We start from the raw sequence: 24,208 nt of genomic DNA, 5'->3' as shown, positions 1-24,208 counted from the left end.
ACAAATCAAGGCAAACACGCAAACAACCCTAAACCAAAATTACCAGTGACTGCCATTCTGTCCTTGTTAAGCGAAGACTGAGGTGGTTAAAGCAGGTTGATTGTTTTTAAGATGCTTTCAGCCAGGTGCAAGGTTATCTGCAAAAATGTGCTTTGCCACGTGGATCGCATGGACACTAATTACTAAGGGGTAAGGAGCTGAGAAACGTCCAGCTGCAGAGATTGGCCGCCCTAAGGGGACTAAGCTGGCACCTCTAGAAATAAAGCTCCGCAGCCAATGCGGCGCCTCGGCCCGCGGGATTGGCTGCCTCGGTTGTGACGCGACCTGGGCGGGCCGACTTGCGACGGAGGCCGCGGGTCCGGGTCGGGGGACCCGAGAAGGACCCGAGAGGTGATCCGCAGCGCTGCTCCCGGACCGCGCTCCCGCCCTCCGCCAGCGCGGAAGGTCTATTCCTCCCCCACGCATCTGGCCCGCGTCCCCGGGCCGCGGCACCGGATCCCGGCGGGGGTGTGCACCCAGGGCCCGCTCTCTCCGGCGCGGCCAGAGCCCCCCAGTGTGCGAGCGCCTAGGGGATGCCGAGGTTTGGCGGGTGCGGGGCCAATCTGGGCAGGGCCGAGCCGAGATTCTCCCTGTCTCTGTGCCCTGACCGTACTCCTGCTGCGGTTCCGGCAGAGAGCGCGGGGAGAGCAGCGGCGGGAGGTGCGGGGAGCACGCCGGCCGTGGGGTAGAAGCAACACCTGAGAGGGGATCCAAGTTGCTTGGCTCGGCCCGAGCAGCGACCTGAACCCGCCGCCCTGCGGGAGGGGTGTGCGGAGCGCTGGGCTGTGCTCCTACAACTTCACTCCTCCCGCCGCTGGGGAACGTAGCGGGCGAGGCGCAGAGGGCTAGAAAAGGGATTCTCAATGCATTCTTCCAAGAAAACTTTTTCTCCCTCGAACATGAAGGAATACGTGTTCACTGTAGAAAATTGGGAAAACATGGGAAATTAATTGTGTAAAAACTGGGGGGCGAGGCGTGGGAGTCACTCCCGGGGCGAGGGGACTGCGATTTGCTTTGCTAACCGCAGCCGGGGGCGAGCGACGGGCGGCGCTGCCGCGGGGGCGCCGAAGGCCGAGATTTGAGGAAGTGGGAGCTGCCCGGGCGGGGGCGTCCCGCCGAGAGTCCGCCACGCAGTGTTTGTTTCCTTTCACTTCCTGCGGCAGCTGCTCAAGATGAGGAGGTGCGTGGGGCCGGGGCGGAGCGGCAGCGTTCTCCGCGTGTGAGCCCCCACCCATCGCCGGCGCCAGCACTTCCCTGACCACTCGGGTTCGGCTATGCGGGAGCCGTGAGGAGGAGGCTTGCTGTCGTGGACTTGAAATCTCGGGAAGTCATGCTGGCTTGCTTTTAAGTGGCTTGGGGAAAGTGAAGAAACCCCAAAATGGAGGACTTTGCTACTAGGACCTATGGCACCAGTGGCCTGGACAACAGACCTCTGTTTGGGGAGACGTCCGCCAAGGTGAGTGCGGATTGTGTTTCCAGACTGGGATGGGGGGTGTGTCTGCGGCCTGCCCTCCCGCCGAGTCCTGGCTGGGTCCTGCTGCTGCTCCTAAAAGCACTGTTAGGGAGGAAGCTGGTTCTGCAATACCGCTTCCCTCTCAAGATGTTTGCCCGGCCAGTCAGTCGTTGCCTGCTTTGGGACACGTGGTTGGCCAAGAGCGTTGAAGGCTGGAGTGGAGAAAAGTTCAGAAAGTTCGGGGTTGTTGGAAGCCCTTCTGGGGAGTGCGGAAGCCCCTCCGGAGGGGGGAGGTTGATTTAGTGGTTGTACAGCTGCACCTGCAGCAGGAGGACTGATCCTCCAGAGGCTTCAGGTGTGTGCCCAAAGCTTCCTAAGAGAGCCGAGAAGGGGTGCTTCATGATTCCTGTTTACATAGAACTGTTAAGGGTTCATTGCTGAGCAGTGAAGCAGCCAAGCAAGGAAAGGGGAGAGGCTTGAGATGAGGGGTTCTTGAATGATGGCCTGCATTCCAGGAAGTGATCAAAGGGTCCCTGAACCCAAACGGGCTACATTATTCTAGGCTTTAAAATGTATAACGCCTTTTAAAAAGGATTAATTATGTGATGTCCTGGGCCAACAATTGAGGAGAGATCTTTTTCTATCGTCAGCATTAACTTTCTGAGTAGTTTGGGCAAGATCTGCCTGGTTTATTTTTTCGCCTAAAAGTGGCATTGGTTGGCTGGTCCCAGTGCAGTGGTGTTGACAACTAATTGATCATAGCCAGTTACAGATTTCTTTGTTCCTTCTGCAATCTCCCTGCTTCACTTGACTGGCTTAAAAGAAGGAAAAAAAAAAAAAAAAACAGTGGCATTGGTGATCTTTGACCTCTGGTAAAGTGCTTTCAGCTCTCGAAAGGTAATGCACATGTAGAGTCCAGAGCTTCCGGTTTTTTTAGTTTTGGCAGGAGCCCTCCAGCAGACAGGATAGGGAACTGGTAAACCTGGCAGTCTGGGGAATAGCCCTGAATTTGGAAGCTATGAGGCTGCCACAGGACTACTTTATTTTTTAAACTCCACTTGGATTTTACGTTCTGCTCTCAAAATGTTGTAATATGAAAGCGATTTAAACTCGATCTCCAGGAAGATGCACCTTGTTCATCTTGTGGCTTGGTGTAATCCCAGCCCACAGTGCTCCTGGTTTGAGACACATACCTTCTCCAGTAGATGTTCCATCTTAGGCAAACGTTATTGAGCATTATGTACTTGGCCCTGGGGAGCCAAGGAACCCTGTCAGGTGGGGAAAAAAATGTAGGCAAATGAGATGTGGTTGGATCTGTGCTACGACAGGGGCATGTTGGGGGTACAGACGAGAACTGGTTGCTTTTGTATGGGAAATTTTCCCCCCTCTCCCAAGAGGTAAGAGAGTGCCTCCCCAACATGCTTCAGCAATAGATTGGGGTTCTGGGAGATCCAGACCTCTGACCTCTTTTAACCCATCTCTCTTGTAATTATAGAGGTAGATGACTTGGTAGTGGACTTGGCCATTTATGCAGACAGTTAGAAATATTGATGTTTTCTGAACAGCTTGGGTGAAAACATCCAGTGATTTAAGTTTCCTATTGCCCATGATCCATTTGAAACCCATTCAAGAACTTTACTTTTCCAAATGTATCTTTTATTGCATACTTACTACAAGAATATATCGCAATGGGATTATTTAGGAAAATTTAGGGCATTGTAATAATAGCTGCAGCTATTCAGAGAAAAAAGTTAATATATATTAATTCTTGATCTCTCAAAATTTCTCCCTTTAGCTCCCTCTGTGAAGTTGATAGGGTGATTGGACATAGAGAAATTCTACAGAATGGAGAAGGGAGAGAGATCCCCGGTCTGAGGGTGGAAGAAAACATGTATCTTATAAATGGAGATGCCACATCTGAGAGAGGAGAGGCCTCCATATGTGTTCACAGCAAATGAAGGTTTGAGGGCCTGAGGAGGGTAAGGCCCAGGAATGGAGCCTCAATAGTGAAAGGATAGGACTCATTACAGTGGAGCCATTTCCACAGAGGACAGCAACTGCTAGAGCAGGGTCCTGGGGACACTGAGAAACCCATCACTTGCTCTTGTGTGTGTGTGTCTCCAGCTTGCTGTTTTACATGCCAGGAAACGACAAAATAGCCACTACACAGTGGAAACTTGCTGTTAGTGAACTACCATTTCTGAGAACATCGAGAAAGAATAAAAGCCCAGTTCCTGTCCTACTCTGACAGGTGGTTTCCTGTGCATTTTGTAATCTTACTTGCTTTATGAGGACTGACACATACATATAGCCTCTCAACTTTAGGTGCAAACTCTAAGGCAAAGAGAACTGAAGCTCAAAGAGCACAGAAAAGTCTGGAATATGTTTTTGTTTCCTCAGTGCCAGGCAACATGGTGGGCATTCAGCTTTCCCTTGTTTAATCATCAAGTTCCTTTGTGAGATGGGTGTTCTTTTTTCTGTTATACAACTAAGGAAGTGGAACCCTCAGAGGGGGTTGTGTTCAGTCATACAAATAGTTTCCTCTGGTAATGCTTCGCCAACTCCCTTTCATGAGTTGAATAGTGAGGTCAGTAGTAACTTAATTAGGCAGTTTTTGCTTCTCAAAGCACTCCAGACATCTGCATACCTGTTGCCCTTTCACAGAAAATAGGGGTTGAAGTAGTTTGCCCCAAGTCCTGAGGTGAGTGAGAGATAATGAGATCTATTACAGAACAATGACTATTAATATATAACTAATTTGGCCTTGAGCAGCACCCTCTGGGGGAATCTCTGACGGAACTTTTGCCTTTATGTATGTCGGGTGCACATAGTGATTTTGGTTACTGAAATCCCAGATTTAATCTTTAGCATGAAAATTATTCATTCTAAGTTATTCCTATTTAGGAATAGCTTTATGGGTGTAATCATGGAGAGAAGGGCAAAGTGAAACAGTTCTCTATTGTTCCATAAATATCTGAGGGATTTTTTTTTGGCTTTGAGGCAGGGTCTCACTTTGTCACTCAGATTGGAGTGCAGTGGCATGACCATGGCTCACTGCAGTCCTGACCTCCTGGGCTCAAGTGATTTTCCCACTTGAGCTTCTGAGTAGCTGGGACTATAGGTGCCTTCTACCAAGGCTGGCTAATATATATATATATATATATATATATTTTTTTTTTTTTTTTTTTGTGAGACGGAGTGTCTCTCTGTCGCCCAGGCTGGAGTGCAGTGATGTAATCTTGGCTCACTGCAAGCTCTGCCTCCCGGGTTCACACCATTCTTCTGCCTCAGCCTCCCAAGTAGCTGGGACTACAGGCATCTGCCACCACGCCCGGCTAATTTTTTTGTATTTTTAGTAGAGACGGGGTTTCATTATGTTAGCCAAGATGATCTCCATCTCCTGACCTCATGATCCGCCCGCCTCGGCTTCCCAAAGTGCTGGGATTACAGGTGTGAGCCACTGTGCCCGGCCCTAACTTTAATTTGTTGCAGAGATGGGGCTTCCTGTATTGCTCAGGCTGGTCTCAAACTTGTGGCCTCAGGCGATCCTCCCAACTTGGCCTCTCAAAGTGGTGGGTTTATAGGCGTGAGCCATCGTGCCCATCCTAGGGATTATTGACAAAAAAGGAAAGGTGTTCATCTTTTGTAAGAAACATAGACCTCATTCCTTGATACCTATGGAATTTTCATGTTAGGTTGGCTATCTTACGAATCCTAGTTTGAATGCCCAGATGCTTTTTACATCTTTTTTAAACCATTCCCAAGTTTTGTGCCATAGTACTTCTCTTTCAGGTGAAAAATATGGCACAGACACCAAGATGATAAGAAATATCTGAAGTTTCCAAGCCTGTGTTATGGCTTAGCATTTTCTAAAAGAGTGCTATCCAGTAGAAATATTATGTGAGCAGCCATATATGTAATTTACATTTCTTAGTAACCATATGAAAAAGTATCAAACAAGTGAAATATTAATAATTTTATGTAACCCCTTATTTCCAAAATATTAATACTATCATTTCAACATATAATCAATATTAACATTTAACTAGACACGGTGGCTCAGACCTGTATATCCCATCACTTTGGGAGGCTGAGGTGGGAGAATCACTTGAGCCCAGGCTTTTGAAACCAGCCTGGCCAACAAAATGAGATCCTGTCACACACACACAAAAAATTAGCTGGGTGTGGTGGCACCCACCTGTGGTCCTAGCTGCAGGCTCGCACCACTGAACTCCAGCCTGGGTGACAGAACGAGACTATCTCAAACAAAAAACAGATACTTTTGCAATTTTTTTGTATGAAGTCTTTGAAATCCAGTATGTATTTTATATTAACAGCCCATCTGAATTCACACTAGCTGTGTTTCAGATGCTCAGTAACCACGTATGGCTAGTACAGGCTGATGTCCCAAATCCAAAATCCGAAATGCTCCAAAATCCAAAACTTTTTGAGCACTGACTTGATGCTACAAGTGGGAATTTCCATACAAAAGTACTTAACACAAACTTTATTTCATGCCCAAAATTTTTAAAGATATTGTATAAAACTTGTCTTCCAGGCTATGTGTATAAGATGTATATGAAACAAATTTTGTGCTTAGACTTGTGTCCCACCCAAGATCTCATTATGTATATGTAAATATTCCAAAGCCCGAAAAAAATTCTGAAATCAGAGAAGCTTCTGGTCCCAAACATTTTGGATAAGGGATACCCAACCATTTCAGACAGCTTAGTTTTAAAGCAGCTGAAATGTTAGTTATGGTGGTTCCATAGCCAAGTTTGTGAAACATTTTTCTTTATTGTGGGACTTTAGAAGCTTTAATATGCCAGTTTTCATTGTGACTCTAGTTGGTGAGGGTACGTGAGTAGTACCTCCTAAACAGTGTAGGTGGCGTGGCCTCTTTAACCCTAGTACAATGCCTTACCCAGTTCTTGCCTCCGGCTCCCTAGGAGCATTCACTAGATAAGTTTCTACAGAATACACTTTGGGAAACATGGTTCAGTGAATCGCCTTCCTCTGCTTTTCCCTCCCATCCTGTCCCCTAGGGTAAACTGAAACCTGGAGATTTTCTTCCCTCTTCTGCCCACGACTACCTTTAAAAGTTTGCTTTAGTACAACACACAGTTTGGACAGTCTTTCCCACTGTCTAGTGTTAGAAGGGCACTAAATTATTCTGAGGGCTTGTGAGTCTTGATCTCGACTTGTTAGCTGGCTGTGGAATCATCTGAAATCAGTTTCAGTCAGTCTAGACTGGTGAACCTAGGAGGAGAGGGAGAGAATGTTCTCTCTGGAGAAAGCAAAGCAGCATCCTATAGCTAGGGCAAATGGGAAAAGGATGAACACCGTCCACTTGGTGCCATGTAGTGCAAACCAGTTTCTAGATCAGCCCACTCTATGGGTGGTCACTGATTACAAAATAAGTGATTCATCCTCTAAGAAGGGTGGTGACAGTTCCTGCTCCTTTATTCCTTCTTGGATGTGATATATAAAATCAATGATTTGGGGAGAAGGTACATACACTGAATTCCTCAGCAGATACCATAGTGAGAAGGGAGGCCCTCTGTGGAGGGGGCAAGTTAGTGGGCTCTGAGGCTCAGATCTTTGGTTCCAAAGACAAAAGTATCTTCCTTTATCCCCCTCCCCCCAATAAAAAAAAAGCAAGCAAAAATGGTGAAAAGCAAGGGCTTTTTATGATTAGTGTTAGTCAAGCAATTCAAACTTGGAGCATTTGGCCTCTGCAAATAATCATATAAGATTAGAGTTGCCACTTCATGCCATTTTTGTTGTTGCTTATTTAAGAACAAGGCTCAGTAGGGATGGTAATAGAATAATTTTAAAAAATGGAAAGAAGAGAAAAATAATAAAGCTATGATTAAGATAGCTGGGTCTGTGCCAGCAGCCCCTTCCTCTGTCTTAGAGCTACCAATGCTGTTCTCTGAGGAGTGCAGGCTTTAGTGTATTTCCTCTGGACAGAGCTTCTAGTTGATCATCCAAGCAGCTATTTCTCTCAAAGGAGGGTTAGTCACCCAAAGGTGAAACAGTTATCTCCTCTCTTCTCATTCAGCCTGTCAAAACAACTTTGCCTTTTTTTGTGTGTGCTAGAAAAGTAATTAGGAAAAATAAATGCCATCACTTTTTCTTTAGTACTCTATGTGGTTTTCTCTCTTCCACCCCTAGACCAGTGGACTGGAATCTCTGGGTGTGGGGCACAGGCACTGGTATTTCTGGAAGGTCCTCGGGATGCTGGTGCATAGAAAGGGTTGAGATGCACTGGCCTTACCTTTGCTCTGTGTAAGCCCAGTCCAGGCTAATGCCTCTCCATGGATCCCTTTCCTTTAGCTGCCTCCTTGCTCTTCACAAATGCCGTTCTCCTTTCTGCTGTGTCCTCTCTTCTCTAAATATCTGAATTCTGCTCAGCCTGATTCCCCACTTTAGAACCTTCCTTGTAATCCAGTCTCTTCTCACTTTCCTTCTGTGAGCCTGGCTGTCAAAGATGCCCCCTGGCACTTACTCCTTGTGCTGTGAGGCACTCATGTAGGTCTTGCCTCCTAACTAGAGAATAAGCTCTTCTTAAATGGTAGGTGCCAGTTTCCTCATTTTTGTAGCCTTTTTAGCCCTAGGGACAATGGCTTACCAAGTTCTTGATTTCATGTATATTAAGTTTTAAGCAAAGTGAGAATTTAGCATTATCAAAAAGTAACCTACATTCTTGGGACATTCTGAGCTCACAGTAGAAGGCAGGGAGTGGTTAGGAACCTGGATATGCTAGATATCAAAACAGGAAGTGGTGCTTCAAGCTCTCATACAATTAAAGTCATTTTTCTCTTTTTCTTTCTGCTAAGCTGTATATAGCAGAGGCCAGTAGTAAATACAATATTGTTATAAAAAAACTTAAACTGAGGTGTGGCCTCTCGGAAGCTGATGGTCTACTGAGTTTTCTCTGGATGTGATTTTTGCTGGTCTTTGGTAATATCCTGTGCTTACTGAATTGAGTCACTTTTTTCTTATGGTTGGCTCATAGGCTGTGTATGGGTATAGTGACCATAGTTTCTGAGTTGCTGAAGAGACATGTGGGTGGATAAACCTCAGTGTCCCTGTGAGAATGGTGGAATGCATTTGAAACTGGGGCTGCCATAGAAATTGGGGCCAGGGTGTTAGGCCAGCTCAGCTCTCTCTCAGCTCTGAGGAGTCTGATCTCTTATTGGTAAGATTCCCCCTTAGACATAGTATAAATAGTGCAAATACTGTATTAGCTGCCATTTACTGACCCTCTACTGAATGCCAGATACTCTCTTGTAGGGGCTATGTATTCTCCTCCAATCCTCATTACAACCCTACATGGTAGACGTTGTACAAATATGAAAACTAAGGCTTAAAAGTTGTAACTTAAATACAGGTCCACATGTAGCAGTGGAAGTCATGCGTTTGGGAGAGAATCGAGTGTAAAAGTTGTAAAGGTGGGTGTGCCTGAATTCTCATAAATGCTTTCTCTTGCACCTCCCGTGCTCTTGGCACTGTTCAAAGTCTGGTGTTGCTTTGGGAAGTCTCAGAACATACGGGTCGTAATTCACTGGGTCCTAGGTTTAGCCAGTGAGACAAAATGTCTCCTTGCTTTCCGCCTGTGCGGCTGCTGTACCTCTGGTTGTCTCCAGTGACAGTACGAGAGGAAGCTCCTGTACAGGCAGAGCCATGCTGCTCTGAGGGACCCAAATTAAATCCCTGGACACAGGACCTTAGGTTTCTTTATTCAGCTGGTCTCAAAATAAACCTTCTCCCACATTTTGCATCCTCTCAGTATGTTTTTTCCTGGCCCCTAAGGCTTCTGACTAGGCCACTTCCACAGCTTTCATGGCGAGTAGTTGTCTGCTGTGATTTGGAAGAAGAGAAGCAAGGTCATTTCTGAGAATCAAACTTTTATTTATGGTGTTGGGACCCTTAAGTTTGCTTGAGAAACGCAGAACTTTGGAGGCAAAATTGTAGGATGTGGCTCAAGGGCCTGAATCACTCAGTCCAGGTAAACAATGGTAGGAAGTAGCACCCTTTGGGCATTTAATACATGCTGAATGTGTTGCCTTGCTCTTTCCCATCCCAGGAGAAGATAATCACTGTCTTCAATGACCTGAGGAAAGCATGGGTAGGGGAGGGTAAGCAATGAGTATAAAATGGGATTGAGTGCCAGGAGGTGTTGTTCCTAGACCAAACTGAGGGTCGGGCTGCTATTTCTCTGGCCCTCTAAGGAGATGCAGTTGAGGAGCTGAATGTTAATAGCTAAGACAATGGGGAAAAGTCTCCAGGGAATTTCAGAGATCTTCACAGCAACCCCCATGCTACAGGCCCAGAGGCCTGTGAGGGAAAAATGGTTTTGTGGGTCAGGTCCTGGGCCCCAGTGCCCTGAGTCACAGTTGTTCCAGCTCCAGCTGTGGCTAAAAGGGGCCAAGATATACCTTGAGCTGTTGTTTAAGAGGGTGCAAGCCCCAAACCTTAGTGGCTTCCATGTGGTGTTGGGTCTGTGGGTGCACAGAGGCAAGAGTTTGGGAGCCTCTGCCTAGATTTCAGAGGATGTATGGAAATACTTGGATGTCCAGAAGTCTGCTGCAAGGGGGAGCCCTCATGCATTGCACTGTAAGCCTGGAAAAGCCACAGACACTCAACTCCAGCCTGTGAAAGCAGCTTTGGGGGCTGTACTCTGTAGAACCACAGGGGTGGACCTGCTCAAGGCCTTAGGAGCCCAATCCTTGCATTAGTGCAGCCTAGATGTGAGACACAGAGCCAAAGGAGGTTATTTTGGAGCTTTAAGATTTAATGACTGCCCTACTGGGTTTTAGACTTGTATGGGACCAGTAGCCCCTTCGTTTTGGCTGATTTCTCCCTTTCGGAATGGGTCTGTTTACCCAATGCCTGTACCCCCATTGTATCTTGGAAGTAACTAACTTGTTTTTGATTTTACAGGCTCATAGGTGGAAGGGACTTGCCTTGTCTCAGATGAGACTTTGGACTTAGACTTTTAGGTTAATGCTGGAGTGAGTTAAGACTTTGGGGGGACTGTTGGGAAGGCATGATTGGTTTTGAAATGTGAGGAGGACATGAGGTTTCAGAGGGCCCACGGGCTGAATGATAAGGTTTGGCTGTGTCCTTACCCAAATCTCATGTCAAATTGTAATCTCCACATGTTGAGGGGCTGGGAGGGAGGTGATCGGGTCATGGGGGCAATTTCTAATGGTTTAGCACCATCCCGCAATGCTGTCTCCTGAGCGAGTTCTCGTGAGATCAAATGGTTTAAACGTGTGTGGCAGTTCCCTGCTCATGCGCGCTGGCTTTCGGGCGCTCCCGCACTTGCTCTCCCACGTGCCCGCGGTGCCTGTGCCCGTGCTCCCCCTCACGCTCCCCCTCTCACGCTCCCCCTCTCACGCTCCCCATCTCGCGCTCCCCCTCTTCTCCCCTCACGCTCACGCTCCCCCTCTCCCTCTTCTCCCCACGCGCTCCCCCTCTCCCTCTTCTCCCCACTCTCTCTCCCTCTTCTCCCCACTCTCTCCCTCTTCTCCCCACTCTATCTCCCTCTTCTCCCCAGTCTCTCTCCCTCTTCTCCCCACTCTCTCCCTCTTCTCCCGCTCCTTTCCCTGCTTTCCCCCCTCTCTCTCATTCTCACTCTCATTCTCTCTCTCATTCTCACTCCCTCATTCTCTCTCACTCACTCTCACTCTCGCTGTCTCTCTTTCACTCTCACTCTGTCACTCTTTGTCTCACTATCACTCTCTCACTCTCACTCTCGCCCTCTACACGCTCCTTCCCCCTCTGCGCCCTCCTTCCCCCTCTGTGCACTCCCTCCCCGTCCTCCGCGTGCTCCCTAACCCCCGCCCCCCCACCCGCGCGCTCCCTCCCGCCCCCCCACCCGCGCGCTCCCTCCCGCCCCCCCACCCGCGCGCTCCCTCCCGCCCCCCCACCCGCGCGCTCCCTCCCGCCCCCCCACCCGCGCGCTCCCTCCCGCTCCCCTCCACCCGCGCGCTCCCTCCCGCACCCCCACCCGCGCGCTCCCTCCCCCACTGCGCCAGCTTCCAGGGGTAGGATGTCTGACAGAGGAGGACACTTGGAGGTGTGAGGTCTAACCTGGAAATAGGATTGAGCACCTGGTAAGGGATGTGGGTCTATAGGACTCCCTGCGATGCTGTCTGAGGAGAAAGACTTTTGTGGAATCACATAGAAAGTTTGGAAGTAACACCAAAAATGGAATTCTGAGTCGTCTTCCACCCTCTACCCTGCCTTCTCCCTCAAGAATGTAGAAGGGAATGTCTTCATGGCATTGTCCATCTAGGCTTTTGCTTTTCTGCAAGGACTTTTCTCTGTTTTGCCTTGCGCCTCTCTGGGAGTGTTGGGGAGCATTGTGGAAGGATTAATTTGTCAACTGGAGTTCAGAGCTGTGATGCCTTATAAATCAGTCCTTGGTCCTGCCCTAGCAGAAAGTAACTGGGCTTGTACTCAGGAAAACCTGGACCTCAGAGATCCCCGTAGTTTACCATTGATGTTTCTTTGGGAACAACAGAACCTATCCTGGGAGGTATCTGTTAGCGTGTTGCACCTTTGTGGCTGACAAACCGTGACCTCTTGGTCTGCAGTACCAGGCCACAGCTTCTGTGGTGCTGTTGCATGCCTGCCCTGCAGCAGTGAGGCACATTATGTTCCTATCGATAGGCCAGGCCCCAGATAAGTGGAAGGATTAGATAAATAGTCTCTACTGGTGAGAGGCACTCTAAAGAAGATACTGTTGGCCACTTCTGCTTTGAGTCTTTCGTTTAACCAACATTCATTGAGTGCCTACAGTGTGCCACACTGTCAAGAAGGAAAACAAGTGTAGTAGTTCCTACTAATCCACAGCTTCACTTTTCTAGGCTTCAGTTACCTGTGGTCAGCTGTGGTCCAAAAATATTAAATGGAAAACTTTAGAAATAATTTGTAAGTTTTAAATTGTGCACTGTTTTATGTAATGTGATTAACTCTTACTCTGTCCTGCTCCTGCTGGGGACATGAATCATCCCTTTGTCCAGTGTATCCACACAGTAGATGCTACCTGCCTGTTAGTCACTTAGTAATCATCTCTGTTATCTGATTGAAAAAACAGTATGTATAGGGTTTGGTACTATTTGCAGTTTCAGGCATCCACTGGTGGTCCTGGAGTGTATCCCCCGCAGGTAAGGGGGATACTATTTGTAGACTGTTTTCCCACTGTTAACTGCCAGTCTTAGTGTGGGACACAAGTAATACATTTTATTTTGATGTAGTTAAGTGTGAAGACTGAGCAAAGTGATGTGGGTGTTCTGAGGGGAGGTGCCCAGGGTGGTGTCCGGAAAGGATTTACAGTGAAGTTGATAGTGTTGAGTTCTGAAGGATGATGATATGGTTTGGCTGTGTCCTCACCCAAATCTCATCTTGAATTTTAGCTACCATAATTCCCATGTGCTGTGGGAGGGACCTAGTGGGAGATAATTGAATCATGGCGGCAGTTTCCCCCATACTGTTCTCATGGTAGTGAATAAGTCTCATGAGATCTGATGATTTTATAAGGGGAAACCCCTTTCGCTTGGCTCTAATTTTCTTTCTTGCCTGCCACCGTGTAAGATGTACCTTTTGCCTTCTGCCACTTGAAACTGTGAGTCCATTAAACCTCTTTTTCTTTATAAATTACCCAGTCTCAGGTATGTCTTTATCAGCAGTGTGAAAACGGATTAATACATAAATTGGTACCAGGAGTGGGGTGCTGCTGTAAAGGTACCCGAAAATGTGGAAGTGACTTTGGAACTGGGTAACAGGTTGGAACAGTTTGGAGGGCTTAGAAGAAGATAGGAAAAGTTTGGAACTTCCTAGAGACTTGGAAGGCTCACAAGACAGGAAGATGTGGGAAAGTTTCCTTCCTAGAGACTTGTTGAATGGTTTTGACCAAAATGCTGATAGTGATGTGGACAATAAGGTTCACACTGAGGTGGTCTCAGATGGAGATGAAGAACTTGTTGGGAACTGGAGTAAAGGTGACTCTTGTTATGTTTTTAGCAAAGAGACTGATGGTACTTTGCCCCAGTCCTAGAGATTTATGGAACTTTGAACTTGAGGGAGATGAGTTTAGGGTATCTGGCAGAAGAAATTTCTAAGCAGCAGAGCATTCAAGAGGTAACTTGAGTGCTGTTAAAAGCATTCAGTTTTAAAAGGGAAACAAGAGCATAAAAGTTTGGAAAATGTGCAGCCTGACAATGCAATAGAAAAAAAAAAATTCTGAGAAAACTAAGTCAGCTGTGGAAATTTGCGTAAGTAATGAGGAGCCAAATGTTAATCCCCAAGACAATGGGGAAAATGTCTTCAGGGCATGTCAGAGACCTTTGAGGCAGCCCCTCATATCACAGGCCTAGAGGTTCTAGGAGGAAAAAATGGTTTTGTGGGTTGGGCCCAGGCCCCCCTGCTATATGCAGCTTAGGGACTTGGTGCTCTGTGTCCCAGCAGCTCTAGCCATGGCTAAAAGGGGCCGACGTACAGCTCAGGCCATGACTTGATAGCTGCACGTGGCAACTTCTATGTGGGGTTGGGTCTGTGGATGCGCAGAAGTCAAGAATTGAGGTCTGGGAACCTTTGCCTAGATTTCAGAGGACATATGGAAACACCTGGATGTCCAGGCAGAGGTTGCTGAAGGGGCAGGGCCCTCATGGAGAACTTCTGCTAGGGCAGCACAGAAGGGAAATTTGGGGTTGAAGCCCCTACAGAGTCCCCATGGGGCATTGCCTAGTGGAGCTGTGAGAAGGCCACCATCCTCCAGACACCAGAATGGTAGATTCACTGAAACTTGCTCCATGTGCCTGGAAAAGCTGCAGACACTCAAGGCCAGCCTGTGAAAGCAGCTGGGAGGGAGGCTGTACCCTGCAAAACTGCCCAAAACTGTGGGAACCTACCTCTTGCATCAGCATGACCTGGATGTGAGACATTGGAGCTTTAAAAATTGACTGCCCTGCTGGTTTTTGGATTTGCATGGGGCCTGTAGCCCCTTTGTTTTGGCCAGTTTTTCTGATTTGGAATGTGTGTGTTTACCCAATGCCCATATCCCCATTGTATCTAGGAAGTAACTAACTTGCTTTTGATGTTACAGGCTCATAGGTGGACTTGTCTCAGATGAGACTTTGGACTGTGAACTTTTGAGTTAATGCTGAAATGAGTTAAGACTTTGAGGGACTGTTGGAAAGGCATAATTGGTTTTGAAATGTGAGGACATTAGATTTGGGAGGGGCCAGGGATGAAATTATATGGTTTGGCTGTGTCTCCACCCAAATCTCATCCTGAATTGTAGCTCCCATAATTCCCATGTGTTGTGGGAGGGACCAGGTGGGAGATGATTGAATCATAGGGGCGGTTTCCCCTGTACTGTTCTCGTGGTAGTGAATAAGTCTCACAAGATCTGATGATTTTATAAGGAGTTTCTTCTTTTGCTTGGCTCTCATTTTCTCTCTTGCCTGCCACCGTGTAAGACGTGTCTATCACCATAAGCCATGATTGTGAGGCTACCTCAGCTATGTGGAACTGTGAGTCCATTAAACCTCTTTTTCTTAACAAACTACCCGGTTTTGGGTATGTCTTTATCAGCAGCGTGGAAACTAATACAGATGAGTAGTCAAAATTGGGAGTAGCACTTTTTGGGGAACTGGGTTGACTTTATGCCTCTGGGATTTTTTTATGGACCAATATAAGAAATGATTGTGTATGAATTATCTGCATTTTCTGTGTCCCTAGATTTGTCCTGACTCATGGGACAAATTCTTTTTAGAGCCAGGAGAATTTTGACTCTAATTATCCAGTATGCTTACTTTTATTAGTTAGAACTTAAAATTCTGTTGTACTTCCCACTTGGCTGTCAGGAATCTTCATACACACATTTGAGTTTAAATGATAAATGTTTTTTTAGACAATTTTTTTTTTTTTTTTAAATAAGATTCTCATTCTGTCCAGGCTGGAGTGCAGATCACCTCCTGGGCTCAAGTGACCTTCCCACCTCAGCCTCCCAAGTAGCTGGGACTACAGCCACGTGTCATCAAATCCAGATAATTTTTATATTTTTTGTAGATACAAGGTCTCAGTATTTTTCCCAGGTTGGTCTTGAATCCCTGAGCTCAAGTGATCCTCCCACCTTGGCCTCCCAAACTGCTGGGATTACAAGTGTGAGCCACTATACCTGGCCTTTGTAAGTTCTTTAGCCTTTTTCCCCCCCCATTCCCCAAAGCCTTTTAGAAATTTTGTCTTGGTCTTTTTATTGTCTGTTAGGTTAGTTAGGTTAGGGTTTTATTATAGTAGCACATGTCCTTGAAATTCATTTTGGAAGTAGGCAAAACATTGCCATGGAAATGGAAGGCTGAATACAATGTCGCTTGTAAGCATTCCAAACTGTTTAGAACCAGGATATTTCCAGGGAGCTGAAGAGCTGAGGGCAGGCAGAGCTAGCTTTTGGTTATTTGGGATATTATTGCCAGCTTCCTCCCAGGGCCATTGTTACCACCTGATCATTTGAGTTTTAGTTTCTCTAGTATCAAGATACTGGCTAATGACTGACCAGGCAAGTATAGGGGTTCTCTGGCTTTTAATCACTAAGGCATTAGTCCTTCTTCTCTGGCCCAAGTGCAGTCTGGGGATTCAGAACTATAAAGTGTAAGAACTGGAAGGGACTAGGTATCATTTAGCCCAGTCTTCTCCTTTGATAGAGTCAAATGGGTTAAGGAATCCTTTTGAGGTTACGAAGCTAGCTAGTGGCAGAATGAGATGAGAACCTTGGTTTCCGGACTGTGTTAAGGTCCATATTTATTAGTTTAAGGACTCTTAGACCTTTTGAACATCTCATTATGCTTGCATTTTGCAAACAGCATTGGATAGATTTTCTGCCATTACCTAGCTGTGTGACCTTTGGCAAGTCAGTCTTCTCGAACCTAGTTACCCGTTGGTAAATGGAGATAACATATTCCCTACTTGCTTTACAGAGTTTCTTTCCACCATTCCAGATACAAACCAGTTGCATATACCTCCATCTTTTTCTCCTTCCTCATTTCAAAGGAAGACAAAGATATGAATCTGTCAGGCCCAGACTCTTCACTGTGCATTGCATTCCAGTTCCTTTCCTCTCAGCTCTCATGAAACTTGGGTCAACAATCTCCATTTGTCCCATTGCGTTTTTGTAACGGCAGTGCTTTTGTTCTCCCATGGGTCTTTGTGGAGTTCCTTTCATGAACCATCTTTCCTTTCCTTTTCATCTGCTAGTCTTCCTTAGGGTTTTGACTTCTCTGTTAGTCTCTCCCTGACTGCCCAAGATAGCTCACTTTGTCTTTTTAGTGCCCTCCTGAACTCCGGATAGTGTAAACTTCTGGAAGGTAGAGATGTTTTTATTCACTTTTGTATCTGCATCTGAATTATATGAGGTGATATAGGTGAAATCTCAACTGTATATATACACATGTATGTGCACACACAATGTCTGTTTTTATGTTCATGTATATATGAATTCAGACTATCTCTAAACCTGTTGCAGAATATTTTGTCTCTGGGAAGGAAATTTTAAATCTATATCCTGTCCTCTCAGCAGGCAAGGATCCAGGCTAATTGCCATCCTTTGTCCGATCAGCTTCCTTGTAGAGTGAAAATAAGCCACAGTATAAGGTTTAAATTTCTGGTAGCGGAGACAAGTTATGATAGGTAGAACTAGAGTGAAAATAAAACTAGGGAGGGGACATAAGAGCTAAGTTCTGTGAGAAATAATTGAGTTAATAGAGACTAACTATAGAAGTAGAAATAATGAGTTTCCATTTATTCCATAAACAGTAAAGTTTAAATGTAATATTCACTTTTCTCCATGTACTATAGCTCCAATTTGGAGCATATTATTCCCCAAACTGTCCTTTGAAGTGTTAATTAACTAGCTATTTAATTATTCTCTATTATCCTCTTTGGAGATTGGGAGCTAGAAGAGCTGCTAAAACCCTGAAAAGTAATCTCTAGGCCCAGGGAAGGAGCTCCACCCTGTGATTTGACTTAATATTTAAAAATGACTTATTTTAGACTAAACTTTAGAGCACAGCCTCTCCATTTTAAATGTGCACACAAATTACCAGATCCTGTTAAAATGCAGATTCTGATTCAGTTGGTCTCAGTGAGGCCTAAGATTCTGCATTTCTTGCAGTTCCCTCAGGTGAGGCCAATGTGCTGGTTCATAGACTACACTTTGAGTAGCACGTTTAAAACAAGAGAGCATTAGAAGTAGGAGGGCTTCTGAAGTTAACTCTGCATACCTGAATTCATGGTTATGTTGATAGCAGAAGGCCTTGGCTTGGAGAAAGAAAATATTCTAGAAACACTTCTGCCATGTCCTAAATAGTTCATCCCATCTTGGGAATCCCAGAGGGGATCACTACATTATAACAGTAACTGATTTTCATGAAAATCAGTTGGAATTCTGTTCAGTGACTATCTAAAAGGCAGGCAGGAATGTATTCATTAAAGTTTAGTTATATTTTCATCAGGATGATTAAAATCAGTTATATGGAGAAATTCAACAATGTGGAACAAAGTCACCTATGAGGAAATTTTCATTCTTGAAAGATAAGCACTTAGTTTAGTACTTTGCTAATAGGCTTTTTGAGGTGTTGTCTGCCACTTGCCATCTTTGTCTAGACCAGCACTAGCATTCTAGGTTGTTCTTTGGGTGAGAAGTATAAATGGAGAAAGGAGGTCTGGCATTGAATCTTGTCTTTATCACTTAATTGTATTGAGATCTTGGGAAAGTTTTCAGTTTCCCTGAGCCTGTTTTGCTACCTGTGAAACAGTCATATTACCATTTCATCCCAGAATTTTTAAGGAGAGGATTGGTGAATGATCTTGGCATAGTTAATATCCTTTTACCATTAGTTTTCTCCTACTTTGATCCTGGTAGGCAACTTGCTGTGTGTCATTTGGCAATTAGTGATTTATTGGCTTGGCTTCTATTGGTGGGATAGCTGTTGTGAGGTATGCAGTCCTTCGTTTTGGAAATCCTGGGAGATCAGAGAGAAGTAGATATTCTTGCTTCTCAAAAACAGTGGGGCTCCCATGGATTTTTGTCTCTCTACATATTTTATGTTAAACACACTTATTCGTCCCATGCGGGAAAAAGTTAAAAGTGATCAGTGACTTGTCCCTGGGTCCCTTTCCTAACAGGTGGTCCTAACTTCAGGCTTCTGTGTGCTGTGTAAGCTTCTCTAGCTGAGGTCGTGATAAGATCTCTTCCAAGTCCTCTGGAGTTAGGATGTGGCTGGAGTCCAGTTTCTTTTGTTCTTTAACCTTTCAGTTGCAGTGGCCTTGGTCTGGAGAGTTGTGATTTGTCCTTGGTTAGATTACGCACATCCAATACTTGGCTTTCTTATACTCTTTCCCTCCCAGTTTTGCCTGACTCTTAACTTCTGTGGGTTCTTACCTTTAAAAGCTGACTACTTGGAAATGAGAATTCGGTTGCTGCTCTGTGATTGTTCCTGTGTCCTTCCCATCTCTGAGGTTTTGTTTATTGGCAGCCTATGTTCCATATCCTGCTGTTCTCTGCTCAGACCTTATCAAAACAATATTTAAGATGACTGATTCGTTAAAGACTCAGCTTTGACTTCTCAGAAATAAGACTGCATGTCATTCTCATTGGCCTTAGTGTTTCCTAATCAGGGCTTAAACCCTAACTTTAATCTGTAGTTCTGCAACCTATCTTACATTTTTAGTAGTACCTGAAACTACTTCTAACCAGTGACCTGGATTCAGGAATCTCTGGTTTCAAAGTTGCTTCTAACTTGCTATATGACTCTTAGCAAATAATTTAACCACACTGGGCCTAAATTTACTTTTAACCTGTAAAATTAGGATTGGATCAGTTTTTCAAATGTTCTTTGTTGTTGGTTGGGGTGGGATGGGAATGACAAGAAAGCTCAGTAGGTAGGCTCTTCATTCAATGAAGATTTTGTTTATATACTGAAGGCTTTCACAATTAAATAACTTGGAAAAACTGCTGGACTGGATGGTCTTTTAAGACTGCAGGTACCAAGCCTTTGGCACTCTAGGATCCATCCCTTTTAACAGTAGCATCTATTTTTAGATGAGACAAGGATACCTAAGCTGTATTACAAATGTAGTTCCAGACACATCATGCACATCTAGTCTGGTTCCTGATACTTTTAACCAATGCTCTGGCTTGGCCATTCCCGTAGTGCCTGTCCTTTTCCTTTGGCTCATACTATCCTCCTCAGCACAAGCATTATTTGTAAGCCTCCCTTCCCCATTTGATACTACCCAATCAAGACTCTAGTATAAATGTTCTGTCCCTTCAAGAAACCTTCCCCAGTTGGCCATTTTCCCAAAGTACATTTTCCATTCTCATGACTCAGTACACTTTGCTTTGTTTGGTGGTTTTATGTGTAAAGCTCAGAGAAGGACTGGATCTTGGGTTTCTTTATTGTAAACCATCCCAACACCTTGCATTGCACTATACTGAAGGTAACATGGATCCAAGTCATATGGCTTAAAAATTCTTTTCTCTTTCAGGATCGAATCATCAATTTAGTTGTTGGCAGTTTAACATCCTTATTGATTCTAGTAAGTATCCTCATTTTGTGCCTCACCCAGGCTCTTAGCCAAAGTTTTGAAAACTTTATCAATTATAATTAACTTTCCAAAAAGTTAAGTGCTTTTATTACCACAAAATTGCAATTGCTAATTGGAGTAGCTAATTTAATTCCACCGCACCCCCAGGTTGAATATGTGAAATGGTACAAGTCAGACAACTTGGTTTTCAGATAATTGAGTTTACCATGTTTTGCCTAGTAAATTTGTAAAAACGTCAGTGTAGCCACTTCCTTCTGTCATCATCTACCTTAATTCCCCATTTCTACTAATTTTGTTCCTAAAGAACATATCCATTACCCTATGGTCAAGTTTTAAAAGATGTGGTCACAGTGTATAGCAGTTTTACTGTATACATACTGTAAAATACATGTGGGAGCTATCACAATAAAATTTTTAAAAGCTGTATTTTCCATAGTTTGACATTTTTCTGACACATTTTCATTAAATTTGATAATTTGTTTTTTCCATGGCTTCTTAATGAAAAGATTGCATATAATGCTGCATCTGTTAGAAACAGAACTACACGATATTAGGTCTTTCAGTGTGTTTCATAATGTTATAGCAAAACCAGCTTTGATTATATTCATTTTGCTAGGAATGTTTAAAATAACAAAATGGCTAGAACTTTTTCTAGTAGAATCATTAATTCTAGGAGTGAGGTTTAGTTAAAGAAGTTATTTTGGGATCAGCTAGTTTTACTAATGTTTTCTCTCCTTTCATAAGTAAGGGAAAGGTTAGAAAAGGAGGAAGTACTAAAAACTCAAACATATTAATAATTACTCTAACATTCTAGAAAGCAAACTTGGTGGCAGATGTAATTGTTGCCTAGACTCCAGTTGGTAATTACCAAGTCTTGGAATTACTATTAAGGCCTTACATAATTTCTCTTCATACAGGTAACGCTGATCAGTGCTTTTGTTTTCCCTCAACTACCTCCAAAACCGTTGAATATATTCTTTGCTGTCTGCATCTCTTTGAGTAGTATTACTGCCTGCATACTTGTAAGTACTGTTGAGAATTTAACCAGTGTTCTTGAGGGTTTAAGTTGCAATGCATAGGACAAAGATTTTCAGCCTTGGGTCTATACAAAAGGGTATCTCTTAATTATATCCTCATCCTCTCCCTAAAAGTATGTTAGAATTCTCAATAAAATCTGAGTTTTCTCCTAAATCCCAAAGTTGTAACCCCAAAGAGAAACTCTTACTCCCTTGATAGCTAAAAAAAAAAAAAGAGAAAAAAAAATTAGTGGGAAGACTTAGGTGGCCAGATATTTTAATTTACTTAATTCATCTTCACTCAAGGACTATATGAGGACCAGCAGTCTTCGGGAAATGCCAGTTACTGCTAAGGGATGAGATAGCACACTCTGGATTGAATTCTAATGATTACAAAATTAGTCTATTTTAATCTACATGTTTGTCTCCCACAGTGGAGGTATTAACACCAAAACCTCCTGGGAAATCTGAAGCTACAGTTGTAAAAATGTTTGATTTACTGCAAATGTTTGTTTTATGGTAAAGAAACAAAGATGGTGGTGGCTCCTCAGTGTTCAATCATTCATTAGTTGGCTACATTGTTTCATGTTCCTTGAGAGGCAGAATCAAAAGAAAAAACAATTGCTTTGATCTCCGTAGGGCTTAAATCATAATAGTAATTTGCTTATCTGAGTTAAAATTAAAGAGGAGACATCTCCAAGTGTTCTAATTCACTGATCCTGCTATGTACTCCCATGACCCGAAAAAGGACTGGCCCATCGCACTTTGGGAGCTTTCCTGTTCCCCTAGCTTGAAGCCTAAAGTGACTAACAATGAACTAACTTAATCCAGATATACTATGGAAGCCCTATTTTGCAGTCTGAACCAATTGTATGAATCATACGAGTCTAAATGTTGTCTTCCTTTCCTGTTAAGTAGTATGTCCAGGTATATGTTCTTGGATAGCTTGCCAGATGACTGGTAGAGTATACAGGTTTGAACATAAAGGAAAGTAAACTGAGAAAGTAGGAATAAGTATGATCTTGGATGTGGAAACTCAGAGTAAGAACTAAATTCTGACTGCACTGGTCTCAGGAATGTAGAGATGTCAGAATATGGAGAATGTCTGTCTCATTTAGGGGAATAAACAAATACTAATGAAATTTGAAATTGGTAGAAAAAAATGTTATGTTTTAAATTTTAACTGTTTATAAACTTTAATTCTTCTTTTTTTAGATCTACTGGTATCGACAAGGAGACTTAGAACCAAAATTTAGAAAGCTAATATACTATATCATATTTTCTATCATCATGTTGTGTATATGTGCAAACCTGTACTTCCATGATGTGGGAAGGTGAGGCTGCCAAGGAGAATTACTTACCAGGACTCTTCAAAATGATACATTAGGACAGTGAGTAATTTTTGGATAAGGTATGCTGAAGAATCTCCTGCAGAAGTCTGATACATGATTTTCATGTTAATTGTAAATGTAATTCCCTCTTGCAAGGGAGACATAGCCTAGATCACTTTGCTTTTTCTTTAAGGAGCTGACGTTGTACCTAAACATTCCAACCCTTAAAGCTCAAACAGCACAACATTTCACTTTTGAAATGAACATTTTTATAATGTAATTGCACGGCAAAAGGCTATGTAACAAACAAATCTTGCATTTTAAGACAAATATTCTTTTATTTCTGTTAAACTGAATATACAGTTGTTCCCTAGGCAACCGACTTTTGCTTATAACTACAATTTAATTTCACGTTAACAAAACAGACAGTGAAAAGACAACTTTGTGAAGATCTAATTACAATAATAAATAAAATAATTTATACAAGGTTTTTTTTTCCTTGACTTTTCTATAGGGGTCATATTCATTAAAAAGCCCAAAAGGCTACCTTTGCCTTAACCCTTCTGTAGTATAGGAATGACTCTTAGATTTGTTTCCTTTTGTTATAGAAGCAAATACTGTTTTTTTAAAAATTGCCTGAGATGAGAGGTTATATTGTACCCCACCACCTAACACACTAAGTGGATGACAAACTATTTTCTGGGTAATTTATGTTGCAAAACATGTAATAAATGGTCACGGTATCAAGGATAGGTAACATTACTTCCTTCCTCATTTAGTTTTACTTCAAAGTGCTAACTTTGTAAACTAATGACAGTGGTTTCTGAGGGGGGTGAAAACTGCTTAGATTTTGGTGGGTTTTGTTACTATGCTTATCCATATTCCCTTTAAAAGTAACAAAAAACCTGTAGTGAATTTTAACTCTTTTAATGCTTTCCTGTTTACTCTGCCTAAATCAGCTCCCACTGCCAGCAATGGGTTAATCAAACGTAACCACCACAAGACCACCTCCTAGGTCTCTGTACTTGTATGCTGGTCAAGTCTCAAACTTAGTCTTCTTGAAGATCAGAAGATCACTGGTAAGCTCTCATGTTGAAATGACTTATCTGAACTACAACCAGGCTTACTTGAAAGGAGACAGTGCCATGTCTGATCTTTAGAGAAACTGTATTTTAAACCACAGCAGTTAAGCTTTTGTGATTCTAAACTTTTCTTCGTGGCTGAAGTGAATGAAATTCCTTATTGCCATGTAACATTAAACATAGGGATTTATGCTTAAAACTCCCAGCCTCCACTCAACTACACACTGTCATAAAACTCAACTTCAGATGATGTATTTAAAGGAGGTAAGAAGTCAGCAGCAACAATGTGTGGCTTAAGCACTGTGGCTATTTAAATTGGTAAATTAAGCCTCTTGGGGGTTGCTCCTATTTCTTTGAAGATGTTGTAATTAACAGTGTGGCTTCTTTGCTTGAACTGCCTATTTCTAAGAATTATCCTAATGACAGTTTACCAAATCTTCGACATCCTTTGAATCTTCTGAAACAGGACTGCTCAAGGATGATCCAATGATATTTGATTCTTCCTGATGATGTTGGAGTATGGGATCTGTAATGAGTATCCAGTTAGTTTTAAATGTATATATTTATTCTCTAGTCCACGTCAAGAATTTAAGGTATTCTACCACGGTGTAGAACTTAAGACTAGTAGCTTATTGGATCAAGAAAGACTGAAACAACTGAATTAAA

General features: G+C 43.6%; 2 protein-coding genes across 12 annotated transcripts in view; one reads left to right on the top strand and one right to left on the bottom strand.

Moving 5' to 3' along the window:
* The first annotated feature begins 325 nt into the window (after positions 1-325).
* LOC105475436 (transmembrane protein 243) lies at positions 326-22,948 on the top strand. Of its 4 annotated transcripts, none has more exons than XM_024790861.2 (5): positions 326-390; positions 1,203-1,495; positions 20,054-20,104; positions 21,031-21,135; positions 22,345-22,948. In XM_024790861.2, the coding sequence occupies exons 2-5, from the start codon at positions 1,418-1,420 to the stop codon at positions 22,465-22,467; spliced, it is 357 nt and encodes a 118-aa protein (XP_024646629.2). In that variant the 5' UTR covers positions 326-390; positions 1,203-1,417; the 3' UTR covers positions 22,468-22,948. The 4 variants fall into 4 exon arrangements, with proteins under 4 accessions (XP_024646629.2, XP_070950867.1, XP_011728948.2 ...); XM_071094766.1 differs by having other exon boundaries at positions 349-444; XM_011730646.3 differs by having other exon boundaries at positions 379-580.
* The window catches only part of LOC105475437 (cyclin D binding myb like transcription factor 1), a 43,955-nt gene continuing 42,525 nt past the window's right edge, over positions 22,779-24,208 (bottom strand). For all 8 annotated transcript variants that reach the window (XM_024790859.2, XM_011730650.2, XM_071094764.1 and 5 more), the window contains one exon: positions 22,779-24,068. In XM_024790859.2, the coding sequence (XP_024646627.2) occupies positions 23,959-24,068 (110 nt within the window). In that variant the 3' untranslated portion in view covers positions 22,779-23,958. The remainder of the gene's footprint in view (positions 24,069-24,208) is intronic.

Source organism: Macaca nemestrina, chromosome 4 (assembly GCF_043159975.1).
Source record: "Macaca nemestrina isolate mMacNem1 chromosome 4, mMacNem.hap1, whole genome shotgun sequence".
Taxonomy (NCBI): domain Eukaryota; kingdom Metazoa; phylum Chordata; class Mammalia; order Primates; family Cercopithecidae; genus Macaca; species Macaca nemestrina.
The sequence above is the reverse complement of the archived record's forward strand: the minus strand, read 5'-3'. Positions and strand labels throughout refer to the sequence as shown.

Bases quoted from the DNA above. Each gene is read 5' to 3' on its own strand.
- LOC105475436 (XM_024790861.2), top strand. From the start codon at position 1,418: ATGGAGGACTTTGCTACTAGGACCTATGGCACCAGTGGCCTGGACAAC. The intron at 20,105-21,030 runs GTAAGTATCCTC...CTCTTCATACAG, and splicing joins TAACATCCTTATTGATTCTA to GTAACGCTGATCAGTGCTTT. The intron at 21,136-22,344 runs GTAAGTACTGTT...TTCTTTTTTTAG, and splicing joins GTATTACTGCCTGCATACTT to ATCTACTGGTATCGACAAGG.